The 18,774-nt window shown below is 51.0% G+C and overlaps 1 protein-coding gene across 16 annotated transcripts in view; it reads right to left on the bottom strand.

Moving 5' to 3' along the window:
- The window catches only part of RGS3 (regulator of G protein signaling 3), a 247,229-nt gene that overhangs the window by 127,587 nt on the left and 100,868 nt on the right, over nucleotides 1-18,774 (bottom strand). For 15 of the 16 annotated variants that reach the window (XR_012155305.1, XM_073314841.1, XM_073314834.1 and 12 more), the window contains 3 exons: nucleotides 13,015-13,120; nucleotides 10,961-11,300; nucleotides 9,636-9,675 (listed from right to left, as the gene is read on the bottom strand). Coding sequence is in view for 14 of the 16 variants with exons in the window: in XM_073314841.1 (XP_073170942.1) it covers nucleotides 9,636-9,675; nucleotides 10,961-11,300; nucleotides 13,015-13,120 (486 nt within the window). In the remaining 2 variants the exon portion in view is untranslated. Of the gene's footprint in view, nucleotides 1-7,569; nucleotides 7,669-9,635; nucleotides 9,676-10,960; nucleotides 11,301-13,014; nucleotides 13,121-18,774 lie in introns of those variants that run through there. The other variant, XM_073314845.1, reaches the window with a different exon arrangement.

Raw genomic sequence — 18,774 nt, 5'->3', positions numbered from 1 at the left:
GCTACAGCTCACTCCATCGGATGAGCTGTAGCTCACGAAAGCTCATGCTCAAATAAATTGGTTAGTCTCTAAGGTGCCACAAGTACTCCTTTTCTTTTTGCAAAGACAGACTAACACGGCTGTTACTCTGAAACCAAACTATCTCAGCACACTTCCCTAATCCTTGCAAGACTGTGCCCTACACACTCTCTTTCAACTGGCCAAGACCTGGGAGTTGCAACACCATCCCAAACTCTCCAGCTGAGTCTTCCTCATAGCGACAGGAGCTTCTTTAGAACATGACAGTCAGAACTGATTGCAGTCCATTGCCTGGGGGAACTTACACACAGCCTGTGGTACAGTGCTGGGGTCACTGCTGAGCACAGGCTCTAACTGATGGAGTTTCATGGATCTTTTACTGGTGTGCAACACTCTGGCATTTTTAGGTGAGGCTCTCATCCTAGCAGTAGCTGCACTGGCTGGAGAATGAGTTAATTGCCTTCAGAATGCCCCCTGTAGAGGTCAGCTGTTCTGCTTTCATTTAGCATGGTTGCTGGTTGCAAAGCTCCATGTCTTGCTACAGATTAAATTAATGCCATTAATAATACTAATGATAGTAGGACAGCTCCTGGCTGCAATGGGCATAGATAGTAATATGGCCTTCCAGTTAATTACATCTTTGGGCACTGCCTTGGACACACCTTCCACCTGTGCGCAAACCACATGGAAATGGGACGATTTCCTCTGCCTCAGGTGTCAGCACAGTCTAAAGGTGACTGACCCCACAGAACTGGGGGTCAAGAGAGCTGTCCTCTAATGCCAGCCTGCCTCTGACTCATGAGTGACCTTGGGCAAGTCACAGCCCCCGGTTCCTCAGTTTCCCCTTTTGCAAAATGGGAATAACAACATGCACCTTTCTCTGTAAAGCACTTTGGGATCAATAGGTGGATAGTGTTAGATGAATGATAGGTGATTTATGGGGGAAACTGTTCTTTTCCGTCAACTAAACACCTCAAATCCTGGCACAGTTATACCTAAATGAGAATCTACCAGCCACAGTGCAATGCACCTAGCTTTCACGTCAGCTGCATTCCCAAATGTTTCAGAGTGGCCAGCTGCCAGATTCATTCATCTGTCAGCAGAAGACACTGTGCAGGTGACTCAGCCTGGAAAGCAGCGTGAGTGCATGTGGGACAAATGCTATGGTAAAGTAAGTATGCCGTGCCGTTGTAGCCGTGTTGATCCCAGGGTATTAGAGACAGCTGTTACAGTAGGTGGTGCTCTCAATGTGTCACTGAACAGATGCATTCAGGTACTGCACAGCTGAGAACTGCTCTTACCCAGTCAAAGATCCGGCCTCAGTCCAAACCACCCCAGAGCTCACAGTTAGCATTGAGCCTGCTCCAGAAGGAAGGAGCCACCAACCTCCCCCATCACACAGGAATAATCCAAGGGCTAAGGCTGCAGAAATAGCTAATGGCCTAAATGTTGCTTTTGCGGGACAATGAACACGGCTACTAATAACCCTGCTTTAGAGCTGTCAGCCACCGTTTCGGAACCTTCTCAGAACTACCAGCAGCGAGCTGGCGTGTGACAAAGATGTGGGGCAGGGGAGTTCCTTGCCTACCAAGAAGCAGGTAGCTCTGAAAATGCAATGCCAGGGTGCTGCCTGTTTGGGGAGGGAGGAGACTGCCAGTCCGCCTGGCCCATGGTTACAGTGTCAGAGGGGAGATTAAAGCAGGGCTGTCAAGCTGGGGGAAGTTGTAAAATATTTCCTACTGATAATGTGTTATTTGCTGTCCCCCTGGCCTTGGGGGGTGGCTGACAACAGAGAGAGCCTTTGGAAAGCCTCCCTGTGACGTGGGGCCACTGAAAGCACTGGGGAGATAAAGGGGGACCCAGACCCATCCCAGGGATCTCAGCCTGCCAGAAGTGAATTCTCATCACAGCTGCAGCACATCACTGGACAGAGTGCAGAAGCTGCCACCCCCCCGTCACCCCAAGGAGCCAGAGCAGCCACTGTACCCCAGGGCAGGGCCCAGACCAAGGGCCTTTGAGGCTGGGAATCTAAGTTCTGTGTCGAGGTTTTAGGGCAAAACCATTGCCAAAGGGATCTGACTGCATTTCTCTGTAAGCCAAAAGCTGCTGCCCTAGTCCCTGTGGATGCTGCCCCTTCTGTGGCTGGTGTTCCACATAGACCAGGGAGAGGACCAAGCAGGCAGAAATCTCCCAGGCCAACCATTAAGTCAAATGAGACTCCAGGGAGTTACTAGCAAAGGAATCTTGCCTAAAGCAATGTCCTGCTGTTAGAGCCTACTGCTTGTGTGCAGCAGCATCAGTACTAAATGGCTGCATAGGCTGCAGTCCCTCCAGTTGCCAGTTCATGAATCCAGCCATTTCTGCATTTTCTGCTCCTGCTTTTGCATTGTAGCTGAAGCCCATAACTGTCCTGTATAGAAACAGGCCAAAACACTCCTGCATAAGGCCATGGAGTAGATAGGGCCTTTTCCAAACTAAATACACTAGTCTAACCAACATTATAGAAAGGATGTGGAGCAACTGGAGGGGATCCAGATGCGAGCAACAAAGATGATGAAAGGGATGGAACACAAGCCATACGAGCAAAGGCTGAAGGAGCTGGGTATGTTTAGTTTGGAGAAGAAGAGATTAAGGGGGAACATGACAGCAGTCTTCAAATACTTGAAAGGCTGCCATAAAAAAGATGCAAGAGAGAACAACTTTTCTCCTACATAGGGCAGGACAAGAGGCACTGGGTTCAAACTACAGCACAGCAGACAATACACTAGCACTTTTTTCAATTAGGAGTGTGAAAAAACACGCCCCCCTCCCCCCCGACCAACATAAGTTTCACCGACAGAAGCACCGGTGTGGACAGCCCTGTGCCAGCGGGAGACGCTCTCCTGCCGACATAGTTACCGCAGCTCGTTGGGGTGATTTAATGATGCTGGTGGGAGAACTCTCTCCCGCCGGTATAGAGTGGCTACACGGGAGACCTTACAGCCATGAAACTGCAGCGGTACAGCTGTGCCACTGTAATGTCTGTAGTGTAGGCATAGCCATAGACGAAATCTCAGGAAAAACTTCCTACTGTAAGAACAGTAGGACAATGAAACAGACTGCTCAGGAAGGGGTGGAAGCTCCCTCACTGGAGGTTTTCAAAAGGAGGCTGGATAGCCATCTGTCTTGAATGGGTTAGGCCAGTGGTTCTTAACCAGGGGTATGCATATCCCTGGAGGTACATTGAGGTCTTCCAGGGGGTACATCACCTCATCTAGATATTTGCCTAGTTTTACAGCAAGCTACATAAAAAGCACTAGCGAGATCAGTACAAACTAAAATTTCATAGAGACAAAACGAGAAGTCAGCAATGTTTCAGTAACAGTGTGCTGTGACACTTTTGTATTTTTATGTCTGATTTTGTAAGCAAGTAGTTTTTAAGTGGGATGAAACTTGGGGGCATGCAAGACAAATCAGACTCCTGAAAGTAGTTTGGAAAGGTTGAGTGCCACTGGTGTAGACACAAAAAGGAAAGGAGGACTTGTGGCACCTTAGAGACTAACCAATTTATCTGAGCATAAGCTTCCGTGAGCTACAGCTCACTTCATCGGATGCATACTGTGGAAAGTGTAGAAGATCTTTTTATACACACAAAGCATGAAAAAATACCTCCCCTCATCCCACTCTCCTGCTGGTAACAGCTTATCTAAAGTGATCACTCTCCTTACAATGTGTATTTCCCCTTGTTTTTTCCTACCCCGCCCCCTCCTCAGTTCTTGTTAAACCCTGGATTTGTGCTGGAAATGGCCCAACTTGATTATCATATACATTGTAAGGAGAGTTTCAGAGTAACAGCCGTGTTAGTCTGTATTCGCAAAAAGAAAAGGAGGACTTGTGGCACCTTAGAGACTAACCAATTTATTAGAGCATAAGCTTTCGTGAGCTACAGCTCACTTCTTCAGATGCATATCGTGGAAACTGCAGCAGGCTTTATATATACACAGAGAATATGAAACAATACCTATTCCCACCCCACTGTCCTGCTGGTAATAGCTTATCTAAAGTGATTTCCAGCACAAATCCAGGTTTTCTCACCCTCCACCCCCCCACACAAATTCACTCTCCTGCTGGTGATAGCTTTAGATAAGCTATTACCAGCAGGACAGTGGGGTGGGAATAGGTATTGTTTCATATTCTCTGTGTATATATAAAGCCTGCTGCAGTTTCCACGATATGCATCTGAAGAAGTGAGCTGTAGCTCACGAAAGCTTATGCTCTAATAAATTGGTTAGTCTCTAAGGTGCCACAAGTCCTCCTTTTCTTTTTGTAAGGAGAGTGATCACTTTAGATAAGTTATTACCAGCAGGAGAGTGGGGTGGGGGGAGGTATTTTTTCATGCTTTGTGTGTATAAAAAGATCTTCTACACTTTCCACAGTATGCATCCGATGAAGTGAGCTGTAGCTCACGAAAGCTTATGCTCAAATAAATTGGTTAGTCTCTAAGGTGCCACAAGTCCTCCTGTTCTTTTTGCGAATACAGACTAACATGGCTGTTACTCTGAAACCTGGTGTAGACACAACAAATCCTGCATCTTGGCAGAGGGTTAGACTAGCTGACCCTTCTGGTCCCTTCTAACCCTATGGTTCTATGATTACATATTCTCTTAACCATTAGGCAGTAGTGTGTTTGCTTTTAGATAAATGCCAGCAGAGACAGATTGCACTGTATTCGCAGTACCCACTGTTACTGTTTGTCCAGTACCTTGCCCTTCTAGGGGGGCCTCAGTTACCTACCAGGTTGTTTCTAGCTCTAACTACAGTGATTCTCTAATTCGTTCCATGTTCCCTTTGCTAACAGTCTGACTGCCAGATAAAACCAAATAACGAGAGATGGGCTCATGACCATACACTAAAGGGCAAGGTGGCTGCAGGCTGGCAGCTGGCTTTTACTCCGCATTGCTAAATCTCCTCATTTCACTTCAAAAATTCCTCACCCATCAAAAGTAGTTTCCTAATTTTCTCTGGTCTGATCTGGGGAGGCAGCCAACTTGCACAAAACAGTGTTCCCATTGCAATATGAAGGGTGACAATAGCTCCAGTGTTTGCTTGTTTAATCACTGTTCAGATTAACTAGCGTTTTCTCTCCCATGCTTGCTAAACAAACTGCAAATGCTAATTAAAAATAAACACTATGGGGAAAATCCTGGTTCTTCCTAACCATGCTCCTGTTGCAACAGGGAGGCCCCCAGAGCAAGGGTACTCTCTTCACAGGGTCAGCAGTGGCAGAATGTTGTAATAACCCACAACACAGAAGTGTCCCCCTACCTGCTCAGGTTTCAGCTAAGGGAAATTCTCCTATCAGAAGGAATTCAGAGCTTGGGGAAGCATGCACAGGGTCTTGAAAACTTGGGACCCATGATGAAGACTCCAGCTATCACCCAGCTTTTCCACTGCAGAGCTTTCCAGCTGCCACATTGTACTCACTAAGCGGGCTGGCCAACAACTACACTCAATACAAAATTTTACAGCTGGAAAACTTGCACAGGCAGTTGCCCCAATGCCAGGAGGAGACCGTTCAATTAGAGAATCATAAAGAACTTCTTGTCCTCGCCCACACCTAGCACTAGGGTGACCAGACAGCAAGGATGAAAAATTGGGACGGAGGTAGGGGGGTAATAGGAGCCTATATAAGAAAAAGACCCAAAAATCGGGACTGTCCCTATAAAATTGGGACATCTGGTCACCCTGCCTAGAACTGCAGCCCCATGACACACCCAGAGCAGAGCTTTCAAGCTACCCTGGAGCCGAGCAGACAACTGTACCATCCCACCTGATCCCACCTGAAGCAGATCATTGGGAGAAGCCAGAGAGCAAGGCCTGTTGCTCCCTGGCAATGGCAGCTGTGTGAAGCTCTCCAGACTGAAAACAGTCCTTTCCAGCATCCAGTCTGCACCCAGCTGAGCACCTCCAATTTTCTCACCTGGGCTGGGCTTAGTCTGAAACACGCACACTTGGGACTGCTCTGTGTCTAGAGTCTCCCGAGTCCCCAGTAGTTTGGCTTCCTGAGGTATTAAATAAACCAAACCCAAGGAGAAGGCTCACGCCCATGCACAAAGGACAGGCAGAGAGAGAGCATTTCTCAGCCCAGGGCCTCTCTCCACACCAGACTGTTCCCATACTAGGTGCATTTTACATGAATATCCTCTGGATCTGGGATTTGTTTTGTTATGATACAGAGACACCCAAGAGGAGAGACGCAAAGTGGGGGAAGCACACACTTCTCATGAGTTCATTGGCAAGCAAGTCGTTGGCCTCCTGTATTACAGACAGCCATGCAGAAAGAGGAACTCAGGGCTGCAGAACATGCTACAACCAGCCAAACACACCGGGACTGCAGGTTTGATTGCTAAGAAGATGATAAGACTTTTCCAGCTTCTCACAAATGCTAGCTCTAGAAAACCACGTCTTTAGTACAAACCGACAGCAAGCCCAAGCTAAACGCTTGGAGTTGCATCTGCCCCATTGGCCCATGCACTGAGCCTAGTCTACAAGTGGTTTTGCATTTAAAACTAGACTGGATTCACTAATGTGGCACTGCATCAAGCAATCCTGTCCTGATCCCAGGGTCCAGGACTCTGCACACCTGACACTGCTTCTGATTTTAAACAAACATCCCACACCTCAGAAGAACACTTAGTGGCCAAAAGGCTCAGAGTTTAGGGCCCTGCTTCAGCTAATCCACCAAAACCCAAACACACATATTGTCACAGAAAACTCTATCGCCCTCCACTCCATTCACCTTCCCTTTAGCTGCCGCTCACTTAACCCCTCGCTCTGCAGCTTCCTTCCATCGACTGGCACGCACCTCCGCAGCCGGCTGCCCTGTTCGGAGCTGACGCTGCGCGGGGAGGCAGCAGGGAGCACCGCACTAGAGGATTTCCCACGATCAAACAAGCTGCCGTTCACATGGCTTTGGAGCAGTCTGTGCACAGGAACCACACGCCCTTTCCCCAGGCAATATGTTGAGTCACGGGGCATGTCACCACCAGAGCACATGGAAGCCGCTCGCCCAGCAGGGGGTACCAGAAGTACACATTTCTCTGGAGCCAGACTGGCATCAGTTCCCACAGCTCTGAAGGGCAGGACTTGCTGTTATAATTTTAGCTCCTCACCCCACAGCAAAGAGACCTAACAGAGCTGAATGAATGAGTGAGACAACGAGATTTCGAGGAAAGCTGGCACAGTGTCTGCAGCAGCCTCAGACAGCCATGTAACTTCGACTGCACTAACATCTGCAAGAATCAGGTCCAGGGCCAGTTCCAATTGCTCAGTAATAAAATGAACCCACTGGAGAAGTGCTAGGGGGATGTCCTGTGTGAGGAGCAACACCAACACCTAGAAAGCGCCTTTCCCCAAGCCTGAGGAGGGCAGACCCAGGCAATGCACGGCAGACAAGCCCACGGACATATTCAGGGACCTGCCAGAATACCCACCCTCAGTGCTTTTCATCCCAGGATCTTAGAGCACTTTGCAAAGCAGGGCTGTCATAAATATAAAGAAAAGGGTAAACACCTTTGAAATCCCTCCTGGCCAGAGGAAAAACCCTTTCACCTGCAAAGGGTTAAGAAGCTAGGATAACCTCGCTGGCACCTGACCAAAATGACCAATGAGGAGACAAGATACTTTCAGAGCTGGAGGAGGGGAGAAAAAAAGGCGCTCTCTGTCTGTGTGATGCTTTTGCCTGGAACAGAAAGGAATGGAGTCTTAGAATTTAGCAAGTAATCTAGCTAGAGACGCGTTATATTCTGTTTTGTTTAAATGGCTGAGAAAATAAGCTGTGCTGGATGAAATGTGTATTCCTGTTTTTGTGTCTTTTTGTAACTTAAGGTTTTGCCTAGAGGGATTCTCTATGTTTTGAATCTGATTACCCTGTAAGGTATTTACCATCCTGATTTTACAGAGGTGATTCTTTTACTTTTTCTTTAATTAAAATTCTTCTTTTAAGATCCTGATTGCTTTTTCATTGTTCTTAAGATCCAAGGGTTTGGGTCTGTGTTCACCTATGCAAATTGGTGAGGATTTTTATCAAGCCTTCCCCAGGAAAGGGGGTGTAGGGTTTGGGGAGGATTTTGGGGGGAAAGATGTTTCCAAGCGGGCTCTTTCCCGGTTATATATCTGTTAGATGCTTGGTGGTGGCAGCAATAAAGTCCAAGGGCAAAAGGTAAAATAGTTTGTACCTTGAGGAAGTTTTAACCTAAGCTGGTAAGAATAAGCTTAGGGGTTTTCATGCAGGTCCCCACATCTGTACCCTAGAGTTCAGAGTGGAGAAGGGACCTTGACAAGGGCACGTAGCATTATCCCCATTTTAGAGATGGGGAAACTGAGGCACACTGGTGGGGAGGGAGAAGTGCAGTGATGTGCTCCCAGATTTGAACCAGGGCTCTCTCAAAGAAGGCTCCCTCTGGTTCAGCTATATACAGGATTCTCCTTGAGTGATTCACTCTCCTTCACACAACAAAATAACCCAGTAATTCTACCATCTTCCTCCCATAATCTTCACCAACCCTTCCACAAGGCCCTCACCAGATCCATCTGCCCTTACACCTCAGCCATGCTTCCCCCACCCCTCCAGCAGCTCCTCTAGGGGTCTCCCCTACCAAGAAGCTGTGGTTACAACCCTTTGGCTGTGTGGTGGTTGGCTGGACATGGAAAAGGTCCCTCTGGTGCTGGTTCATGGCTGGCTGCAGAATGGATCCCCTTTGCTTTCTGAGATGGCCTGGTCTCCTCCGACTGCCGGGAGGGGCTCAGTGGGGGAGTGAGTCTTCCCTGGCTTGTATGGGGAGTTTCTAGGGAGGAATTGGCTGGGGTGGAGTGCAGAGGTGGGCAGGCAGGCATGGCAGGGATGTTCACTCAGTGGAACAGCAGCATGGCCCCACAACTTGCTCCTCCCCATGCCCGGCTGGAACAGCTGACCGGGTCAAGGAGGAGAGTACATGGCACTTCCTCCATATGCGATGCATTGCTGAGGAGTGGAGCCCCCTTGCAGCTGCTGCCCTGGCAAGGATGGGGCACTGCAGGGCAGCCGCCGCCTCTGTGAGCAGCAGAAGGGAAGGAGCAGAAAGGTTAGTCCCAGCCCCAGAGAGGATATCTGTGGGTGAGTCTGAGAAACCACTCCTTGCCCCAACCTGACATCACCAGTTCCCACTCACTGACAGCAGGTGATATGCATGGGGCTGGCCCAAGGACGCTGGGGAAGGCCAGAGAGGTGAATCTGTGGGACAAACCCTAAGCATGACCCAGCATGCAAACAAATGAGGGGAGGGCAACACTGGGTCCCCCGCCTCCTGCCCAAGGAGGGCAGCCCAGCAGCTTGTCTCCTCGAGCCCTTGCAGTGAGGTTTCGAGGCTTAGGCCCTCACAAAGCACAAAGCCAGAGGTCTCAGGCTGGCTCTGTAACCTAGGGCTTGTCCAGCTTAGTGCCTGCACAAGGTCACACCCTGGTTCGCAGCAGAGGGGAATCCAGCATTGGTTCCCTCCCAGGCTAGTGCCCCATCCCCTGAGGGGGATGCCACAGAAACTGCCTAGGCAGCAAAACTCCCGAGTCTGCCGAGCCGTGGGCTGCTAGGAATGGACACTTACCCACCGCGGCATTGTGCTCCTGATACACAGGCCTCAGCAGCTGGAAGACACAGAGCAGGCAGGACATGGTTACTCCCTGCAGCTCCTGGTAGGACCCGCACCAGCAATCTTCAGGACTCGACTTCCAGAGATCCCAAAGCACTTTGCAGAGGGGTGCAGGGTCATCAGCCCACATTGCACTGATGGCGAGAACTCCAGTCCTGTGTCCTACCCACTGGAAAGCCTCCCCATTTCCCCCAGCACTTGACACAACCCAGCTGACAAACACGTTCAGGACAGCCAGCCATCATGCCCCTTAGCAGGACAGTATCAGCACACACAGTACAATGGTGAGTGCTGCCGGGGATGGGAAGAGGCCTTGGGACACAGCACCAGCTTGGAAGCCTAGTATTCTGTGCTGAAAATAAGCAAAGACCACAAAAGCTTCCCCTTCCCCCTGTGGCTGGGCAGCCAGGGGAGGCATTCACTTCAGACAGGCAGCAGCCCAGACTTATCCCACAGGGCTGTACTGTTCCCTACCGTACCCAGCAGACACAGATACAACAGTCGTCCCCAGTGACAACTTGGGGGCGGAAGGGGCTCATTGGGGTCAGTGCGCATCATGCCACTGTGACATTCCTTGGTGCATAGGGCCAGGAGCTGGGGGCTGATTGCCTGCTTCTTGCAAACGGCCAAAGCCAGGGCATCTGCAGACACCATGATACAGCAAGAAACAGTGTCAGCTCCATGCATGATCTCCAGCCTGCGCAGGTACAGGCTGGGGAAGGGCAGGGCCTGCCTAGGAGCACCAGAGCAGCTGAGGTTGGAGGCAGGATCACAGACTAGCTGGATCTGTGGGGAGTCAAAGCCCACGCTGCTGACCTCAAGAGTGCCCAGAGCTCAGTGCTACCCCTCGGAGGACCCAAGATCTTTAAACATCTCATTTCTGGCAGCTCCTCAATCTGCATCCCACTCCCTGAAAGGATCTATATAGGGGGACCCTCCTTGCTGACTCAGGTGAGCTCAGGGTGGTTACTCCTGAAGACCTCCAGTGCAGCCCTGAGCCCAGCAGCTCTGGAAAGCCAGAGCGTGTCACAGACGAGGCAGCACTGGCTCTAGGGATTAACACAGCCCTGCACATGTGGCCTGGGGCCGTGACTTTGGCTGATCCCCCTTCAGGTGCAAGGTGGCCTTAGGACAAGTGTTCCCTGGAGGTATGGCTGGCTGGTGAGCTGGTCCAGACGTGGCCCTATCAGGCTCTGCGAAAGAGGTGAAGGCCTGGCCAGTGTGAGGGGCACACCCAGTGCCCAGGGGCAGATGTCGCTAGTGCTGGAGGGGGGCCGTACCTGACTCCCAGGATTGAGAGGTGCTAAGAGGATGTAGTTCTTGTCCCCGTCAGAGGACGCCCGGGACAAGGGTGGCATCGTGTGCTGGCTCCGCTTCCCAACCTCCGTGTATCGCGGACAGTTGTTCAGCACCAGCCTGTCACTACTGTTGTACACGATGTGGCAACTCTGGCGGTGCTCGGGGCGGGAGGGCACTGTGCTGTTTTTCTCCCGCTTGTTTGGAGGTGACTGGAGGTCGTAGGCAGATTTGCAGGATGACCTCCGTATCATGCCTTCAAGGCCTGGCTTGATCTGCGGCACGATCCTCCACACCAGCAGGATGATCTCACTGGGACAGTTCCTGAAAGAGACGCCGTGAGGGAGGGTCAGACGAATGCAGCCTGGGGAAGCCTGCCAGCCCCACGGGCAAGCCCAGCTCCAGCATGGCGAACAACACTCTTGGGAGGCGACACTGCGCACAGTGGGCCCCAAGCCTCGCAACTTCAGCAGCCACACAGACAACCCCCACCACCAGAGTCCCTCTCCCTTCCCATATCCCTGCCCCCCCCCCCCCGCCAAGACACCCTCTCCCTTCCCTCCCACCCTGGAAGTCCCTCTCCCTTCCCAACTCCCCCAGACTCCCTCTCCCCTCCCTTCCCACCCCCCCCCCCCAAGATTCCCTCTCCCTTCCTTTCCCATCCTTCCCCCTGGACTTCCTCTCCCTTTCCATCCCCCTCACCGACTCCCTCTCCCTTCCCTCCCCACCCCACCCCCCCGTGCCAAGACTCCCTCTCCCTTCCCTTTCCCCCACCCCAAGGGTCCCTCTCTTTTCCCTCCCTCCAACTTCCTCTCCCTTCCCTTCCCCCCATCCCAAGTCCCTCTCCCTTCCCTTCCCATCCTCCTCCCTCACCCTCTCTCTCCCTTCCCATCCTCCCCCCACATTCCCTCTCCCTTCCCTTCCCATCCCCCCCGACTCCCTCTTCCTTCCCTTCCCCTGCCCCCGCGCCAAGACTCCCTCTCCCTTCCTTTCCCATCCCCCTCAGGCTCCCTCTCCCTTCCCTTCCCTCTCCCCCAAGACTCCCTTTCCCTTCCCTTCCCTCCCCCCAGACTCCTTCTCCCTCCCTATCCCTCCCCCGACTCCCTCTCCCTTCCCCCCACCCCTCAGCCTCCCTCTCCCTTCCCTTCTTATCCCCCCCCCGAGACTCCCTCTCCCTTCCCTCCTTCCCTGACCCCCTCTCTCTTCCCTTCCCTCCCCCGCAGTTTCCCTCTCCCTTCCCCTCTCTCCCGGGAGTCCCTCTCCCTTCCCTTCCTATCCCCGCCCTGACACTCCTTCTCCCTTCCCTCCCCCGCAGTTTCCATCTCCCTTCCCTTCTCCCCCCGCCGACTTCCTCTTCTTTCCCATCCCCCCCAGACTCCCTCTCACTTCCCTCCCCACCCCCAGACTGCCCCTCCCTTCACCCACACCACCTCAGGGACACCTACCTCCCCTCCCCCTTCACTGCTTAATGGACTCCCCCTCCCAGCTCCTTGCACCCCCTCAGACTCTCTCCCTTCCAGCCTCCCTCACCACCCGACTCTTGCCTCCCCTCCCTCGCCCCCCAATCAGAGATTTCTCCTCCCCCTCCCCAACCCAGCCCCCTGAACCTCCTCTGAGACACTCCCTCCCCAAACCCCTGTGCCCCTCTGAGACTCTCTCCTCCACTCCTCTCCCCTCTGACTCCCACCGAGCCCTGCTTTCCCCACACTCATGCACTGGTACCCCGTCCCTCCCAGTTATCCCCACGAATCTGCAACACTCAGCTGGGCCCGCCTTCCACCTGCCACTCCCCTCTGCAGCACATGGGCCCCATGCCAAGGCTCCCACCTCAGCCCAGTCTGGGGGTGCCACCTGTCCAGGTGTTCCCGGGATCACCCCACCCCTGAGGCAGCTGTGTGAGGAAATCTGCCCGCCAGCTCAACACACACTTCAGCTGGTCAGCTCTTGGGGCTCAGGATTGCTCCAAGGCCCCGTTCTTTGTATCCCACATGTGGCTGCCCCCACCCAGCCTGACGGGTACTGGAGTGTGAACCATCACCGGATTTCATGTGCCAACTCCACGCATTTCCAGTGCTCCACGGGTTGCTGGTTCAGCTGCACCACAGTGTCCAGCTGCTGCAGGCCAGCCTTCTCTGCTGGGCCACCTAATGGAGAGAAGGAGCCATGCCAACAATCTGCCCCAGGACAGAGCCAAGTGCATGTCCAAACTGCACGTATCCCATACTCTCTCCGTACCTTCCCCCGCTACCACCCAGATCCCATACTAACGCGGTCCCTTCCCTATCTAACACCCAGATCTTGTACTGACCCCATCCCTTCCCTCCGAACTGCCCGGATCCTCTATGGACCCTGTGCCTTCCCTCCCTACCCCCCGCCCCCGGATCCTGTACTCACCCTGTCCATTCCGTAGGAACTACCCAGATCATGTACTGACCCCGTCCCTTCCCTCCCTACCAACCGGATCCCGTACTCACCACCTCCCTTCCCTCTGAACTGTCAGATCCCATACTCACCCTGCCCCTTCCTTCCCTAATGTCCGGATCCTGCACGGACCCCATACCTTCCCTCCCTAACACCCAGATCCCGTACTCATCCTGTCCCTTCCCTCCCCACCAATCAGATCCTGTACTGACCCTGTCCCTTCCCTCCCTACCACCCAGATCCCGTACTCACCCCATCCCTTACCTCCCTACCACTTGGATCCTATTCTGACCCTGTCCCGTCCCTTCCCTCGAACGGCCAGGATCCCGTACTGATGCCAACCCTTCCCTAGCTACCACTCAGTTCCCATACTTATCCTGTCCCTTCCCTTTCAATCACTTGGATCCCATTCTGATCCCATCCCTTCCCTCTCTACCACCCAGATCCTGTACTCACCCCGTCCCTTCCCTCCGAACTGCCTGGATCCTGTACCAACCCCATCCCTTCCCTCCCTAATGCCCCATACTCACCCTGTCCCTTCCCTCCCTACCAACTGGATCCTGTAGTCACTCAAACCCTTCCCTCCCTACCACCCAGATCCCATACTCGCCCTGTCCCTTCCCTCCCTACCCCCCAGATCCTGTACTCACCCTGTCCCTTTCCTCCCTACCCCCCAGATCCTGTACTCACCCTGTCCCTTTCCTCCCTACCACCCAGATCCTGTACTCATCCCATCCCTTCCCTCCCTACTACTTGGATCCCATTCTGACCCCATCCCTTCCCTCCCTACTGCCCATATCCCGTATTGACCAAGTCCCTATTCCTCTCTACCACCTGGATCCCGTAATGACGCAGTCCCTTCTCTCCCTTCCCCTACTGCCCGGATGCCATACTGACCCCATCCCTTCCCTACCTACTGCCTGGATCACGTACTGACTCTGTCCCTTTCCTCCCTACAACCTGGATCCTCAACTGACTCCTCACCTATTGCTTGGATCCCATCCCATACTTACCCTGTCCCTTCCCTCCCCTACTGCCCGGATTCTGTTCTCACCCTGTGAGCTTCATGTCTGACCTACTGGGTCCTCTCCCAGCTACTCCCAGTGAGAGGGCTAACAGTGTCAATCGCAGTGCTTGTTGATATGACAAAAACATGTGTCCACTAGGAACTTTGCTGAGACCTTCAATCTCCTACACACAGGAGCCAGCACTAAGCCATCAGATTGCAATACCTGACAGTCATGACTGGCCTGAGATGTGTGTACAACAGGCCAACTAGGGGTGAAGCATACCATGAGGTTAGTGTCCTTTATGGATGCCTGTTTAAGTCAAATGCCACGTCCTTGTAAAATGCACATGCTACAGTCTCACAACAGTTCCAGCCTGTGACATTGATTAAATGTGACCATGCAGATCATTGCTGCTACCACTGTTATATTATTGCAACAAATCTTGCACAAACTGTACCAAGTAAGGCACCAATGGAAAAGTTGCGGTTTGCTGAATATGCTGGTTCTATTGGTGTGCAGGTATCAGTTACGAACATTGACTACGTACTTGTATCTCAAAGGTGTCTGCTCCTGCAATAGAACCCACAGGGCAATTGGCACCCAGTCTGGCCAGCACATTGTGAATGAAGTATTCAAGCTGGTGGCTCATCAACAAACACAATGAACCACGGAAGAAGCCTATCCATGCCTGACAGACTTTCATATGAATGTTTTAACAAGAGTACGGGTAATGGCCTCCGCTATGACTTGCCCATGTGACCACAAACTCCATCTTGTTACCTGTAATTTTTCACAAACTAGAACAACGGGTTTCCCTCCACATGGCAGAAGCTATAAAAGGCCCTGGAAACATCTCCATTTTGCCTCTTTCCTGCTCTGATCTCTGGGCTATGGACTAATACTAATGGGAGCTTTCTAACCAAGGGACTGAGGACCTTCCAATTATTTGGGAGCAACCTGAGATTTAACAAGCCAGCAGTTTATTTCATCACTGCTTCAAGCCTGATCCAAGAACTCTTTGCAACACTAAATCGCACATCTCTTCTATAAAATTGACCTCAAAACTGTTTTCATATCTGTATGTATAGTGATCTTTTAACCAATACTCTCTCTCTTTTCTTTTTTAATAAATTTTAGTTTAGTTAATAGGAATTGGCTGTACACTGTATTTTGGTAAGATCTGAAATCCCGATCCTTTGGGATTGGTAGAACTTTCTTAAATGATTAATAAGATTTTCAGTAATCCTCATCATATTTGATTTGCATGTCTGAGTGGAAGCCCAAGGGTCGGTTGCTTTAAGGGAACTGTGTTTTGACTTCTGGGTAACTGTTTTGTGGCTACCTTGGTGGATCTAAGTATTGGAATGACCACCAGCTTCAGGCATTGTCTACCCCATTCTTTGCAGTTTGCCCTAATTAAGTAACCTCAGTGTGGCCCCCCTGGGACCCTGGTCACACAGTCATTGATATGAGTATTCACACAAGTTCCAAACACCTCATGTTTACCCAGGAACTCTGACCAACTGCCATGCTGCTCCACCAGAGACACACTTGGTTCCTTTACAAAATACTGTCCATGCTGTTGAGCAAGACAGAAAATGCGAGCCATGTTTGAAGACAATCTCTCCAGCAGTACTGCAGTTCTGGACACTTCAATCTGGCTCCTTGGCTGTCCCTGCCAGACATTTTCAGCTGTCAGCTGTACTCCTAAGAGAACAACTGGGCCACCCACACTCATGCTGACTAGCCCAGCCAGGTCCTGTGGCGGGAACTCCACAGAACGAGGAGTAATGGTCTCAAGTTGCAGTGGGGGAGGTTTAGGTTGGATACTGGAAAAAACTTTTTCACTAGGAGGGTGGTGAAGCACTGGAATGGGTTACCTAGGGAGGTGGTGGAATCTCCTTCCTTAGAGGTTTTTAAGGTCAGGCTTGACAAAGCCCTGGCTGGGATGATTTAATTGGGGATTGGTCCTGCTTTGAGCAGGGGGTTGGACTAGATGACCTCCTGAGGTCCCTTCTAGCCCTGATATTCTATGATTCTATTAACAGGTTGCCGTGTTCTGCATAAGCAACAGTCTCTATGGCAGCCACACTGAGTCCTGGGTATAGTAAACTCCATTGACATGGTCTGGGGGAAACTATTCATGGACCACCGTGCCCAGGCCATCCTTTGAGCAAAGTTGGGAAGCTTCCCAGCAAGCTGGAGGTGGACAATGCACTGACGCCATCTTATCTCTTAGGCTCCTGCTGAGTCAAACTACTTGGATGAATGGAGGCAGATGCCCTCAATGGAAGGGGAGGACGGTGGGTCCGCCAGGTCTAAGCACTTCTCCTTTCCAACCAGCACCACTCTGGACTTGCCCAGATGGAGTTTGTACCAGCTGCCCCTGGCGTTCCGGGGGACCTGCAAGGGGGCTGGGGGTTGTCGAAGAGGAGCAGTTGCCCATTTCCACTCTCTGGGGCTGTTGGAGCAATAAGTGGAGCCACTGTAGTGCAATGCCATCCATCCCGCTATGTCACATAGATAGGTTGACAGCCTGGGACATTATGAACAGCTCGAGGGCAGAGGGCAAGGGGCCCCCTGATATCAACTGGCCTGACCAGCCTAATATACCCCAACTCACTATTGTTATCATCTGTATCTAGGAGGTGTCATGTGATCTGTCACTGGAAAGCTCATCACTCACTGGGTATTCACAGCACCATGTCATACAGGTGCAAGCAACTGATGCAAAGTTATGGACATAAACTGAAATTCTAATTCTTAAAATGTGTTTGCCAGTCACATAGGAGTTAGCTCACCCTAAACAAGGCCCTGAGCTTTCTCCACTGGGCAGTTACTTCCAAAGTACTTTGAAAGACAATGAGAATGTATTGACATACCAGCTAAAGCTCTCCAGCTAACAAGTGTGGGGAAGAGACTGTCTGGCTAGGCCTCAGCAAGGTAGAGAAACTTTATCGGATCTATAAAGACAGGAGAGTATAAACCTCAAATAATAAGCAATTGAATCAACCCATTGAACACAATACTAGTGCATCATGGACGTCTTTTATGTATGCCTTTACCACCCTGGTGGTAAAATGTCTGTATTGATACTAGAGGAGGAATTATGGATGCTCATTGAGATTCCGCTGTCCAGTCTGCCCAGATACAGCTACCTACTTATCTCCTATGTAAATCAACCATGATGGAATCAAACAATGGAAGCCTCATTTACACCGAAACCATATGGGGGATGGGAAGCCCACAAGGAAGGGAAGAACAGCATGAGGTCATTGACCTTTGGGCGATATAAGTGCGGAGAGAAGGCATCCATCACTAGAGAAACACAAGAGGCTAGAGCTCTTACAAGCTGAGAAAGATGAGTCCTTCAACCAAGTCTCTGGAACTGAATGCAGATGAGAAACCTGCTTAGATAAAGATCATTCACCTAAGAAGACAAGGGAAACCAGCCCCTGGTGGAAGGTCCTGACTGAGGGAAAGTCAGCCATGGCTGGGAAGAAGAATGACTGGAGAGAGAAACCATCTTGAACAAAGCCTGTATCTTGCTAGGTTAAGTTTTAGACTCTTAGATGCATGTTTTCTCTTGTATTTGCTTGTTACCTTTTCTAACTTTATTCCTTTTACGTAGCAGCACTTAACCTATGGCCAATTGTTAATACTTTATTTTACTATAAACCAACTCAGCACCAGTGGGGCTGTCCCTGCTCTGACGCCCAATGTCAAAGCATTAGGAAGCAGCAGACGCCACTTGCTGTTGAAGCATGGCTGCTGCTAGCTTCTCAGTTACTTTGCCAAGGAATGGGAGGTTACAGGTGGGGCAGTGACAGGAGGTTTCCTGCACCAAGTGTTGGCTTCCTGACTATTTGCAGCCTATGGCGTTCCGCAGGGTGGACTGGGAGGTTAGCTTTGTTGGATCATATTAAAGAAGTTCTGTATTAAAATCACAAATGAGTTTGATTCCCCACAGTTTAAATTTCAGGGTATTACTAATTAAAAGGTTTCTTGGTTTTTGGTACTGTTTCTCTCCCTCTATGTGTGAAACTTGCAAGCTGCTAATTGTGTTAGTACATTCTAAGATAGAGTCTGTTCTCAAAGCAATTCTTTGTAGCAACACCTACTCACACAGAGAGAGACTCAAAGCAATACTCTGTAACAACAGAAACACCACCCAGAGACTCCCCGCCCTTTTGTTGTATTCATCTCACTTTGTTAACAATTGTGATTAAAATAGATATAGAGGATGTATGTGGATGGATGCTTGGTGTGAATAATAACTGAATGATCATGGAGGTGCCAGCCTAAGAATCCAGTGTCCATCGGCTGAAGAAGGCGACAAGTGGAAATAACCAGAGGACCCCCAGAGG

Source organism: Lepidochelys kempii, chromosome 16 (genome assembly GCF_965140265.1).
Source record: "Lepidochelys kempii isolate rLepKem1 chromosome 16, rLepKem1.hap2, whole genome shotgun sequence".
Lineage (NCBI taxonomy): Eukaryota > Metazoa > Chordata > Testudines > Cheloniidae > Lepidochelys > Lepidochelys kempii.
This window is presented reverse-complemented; position numbering and strand designations above follow the sequence as displayed.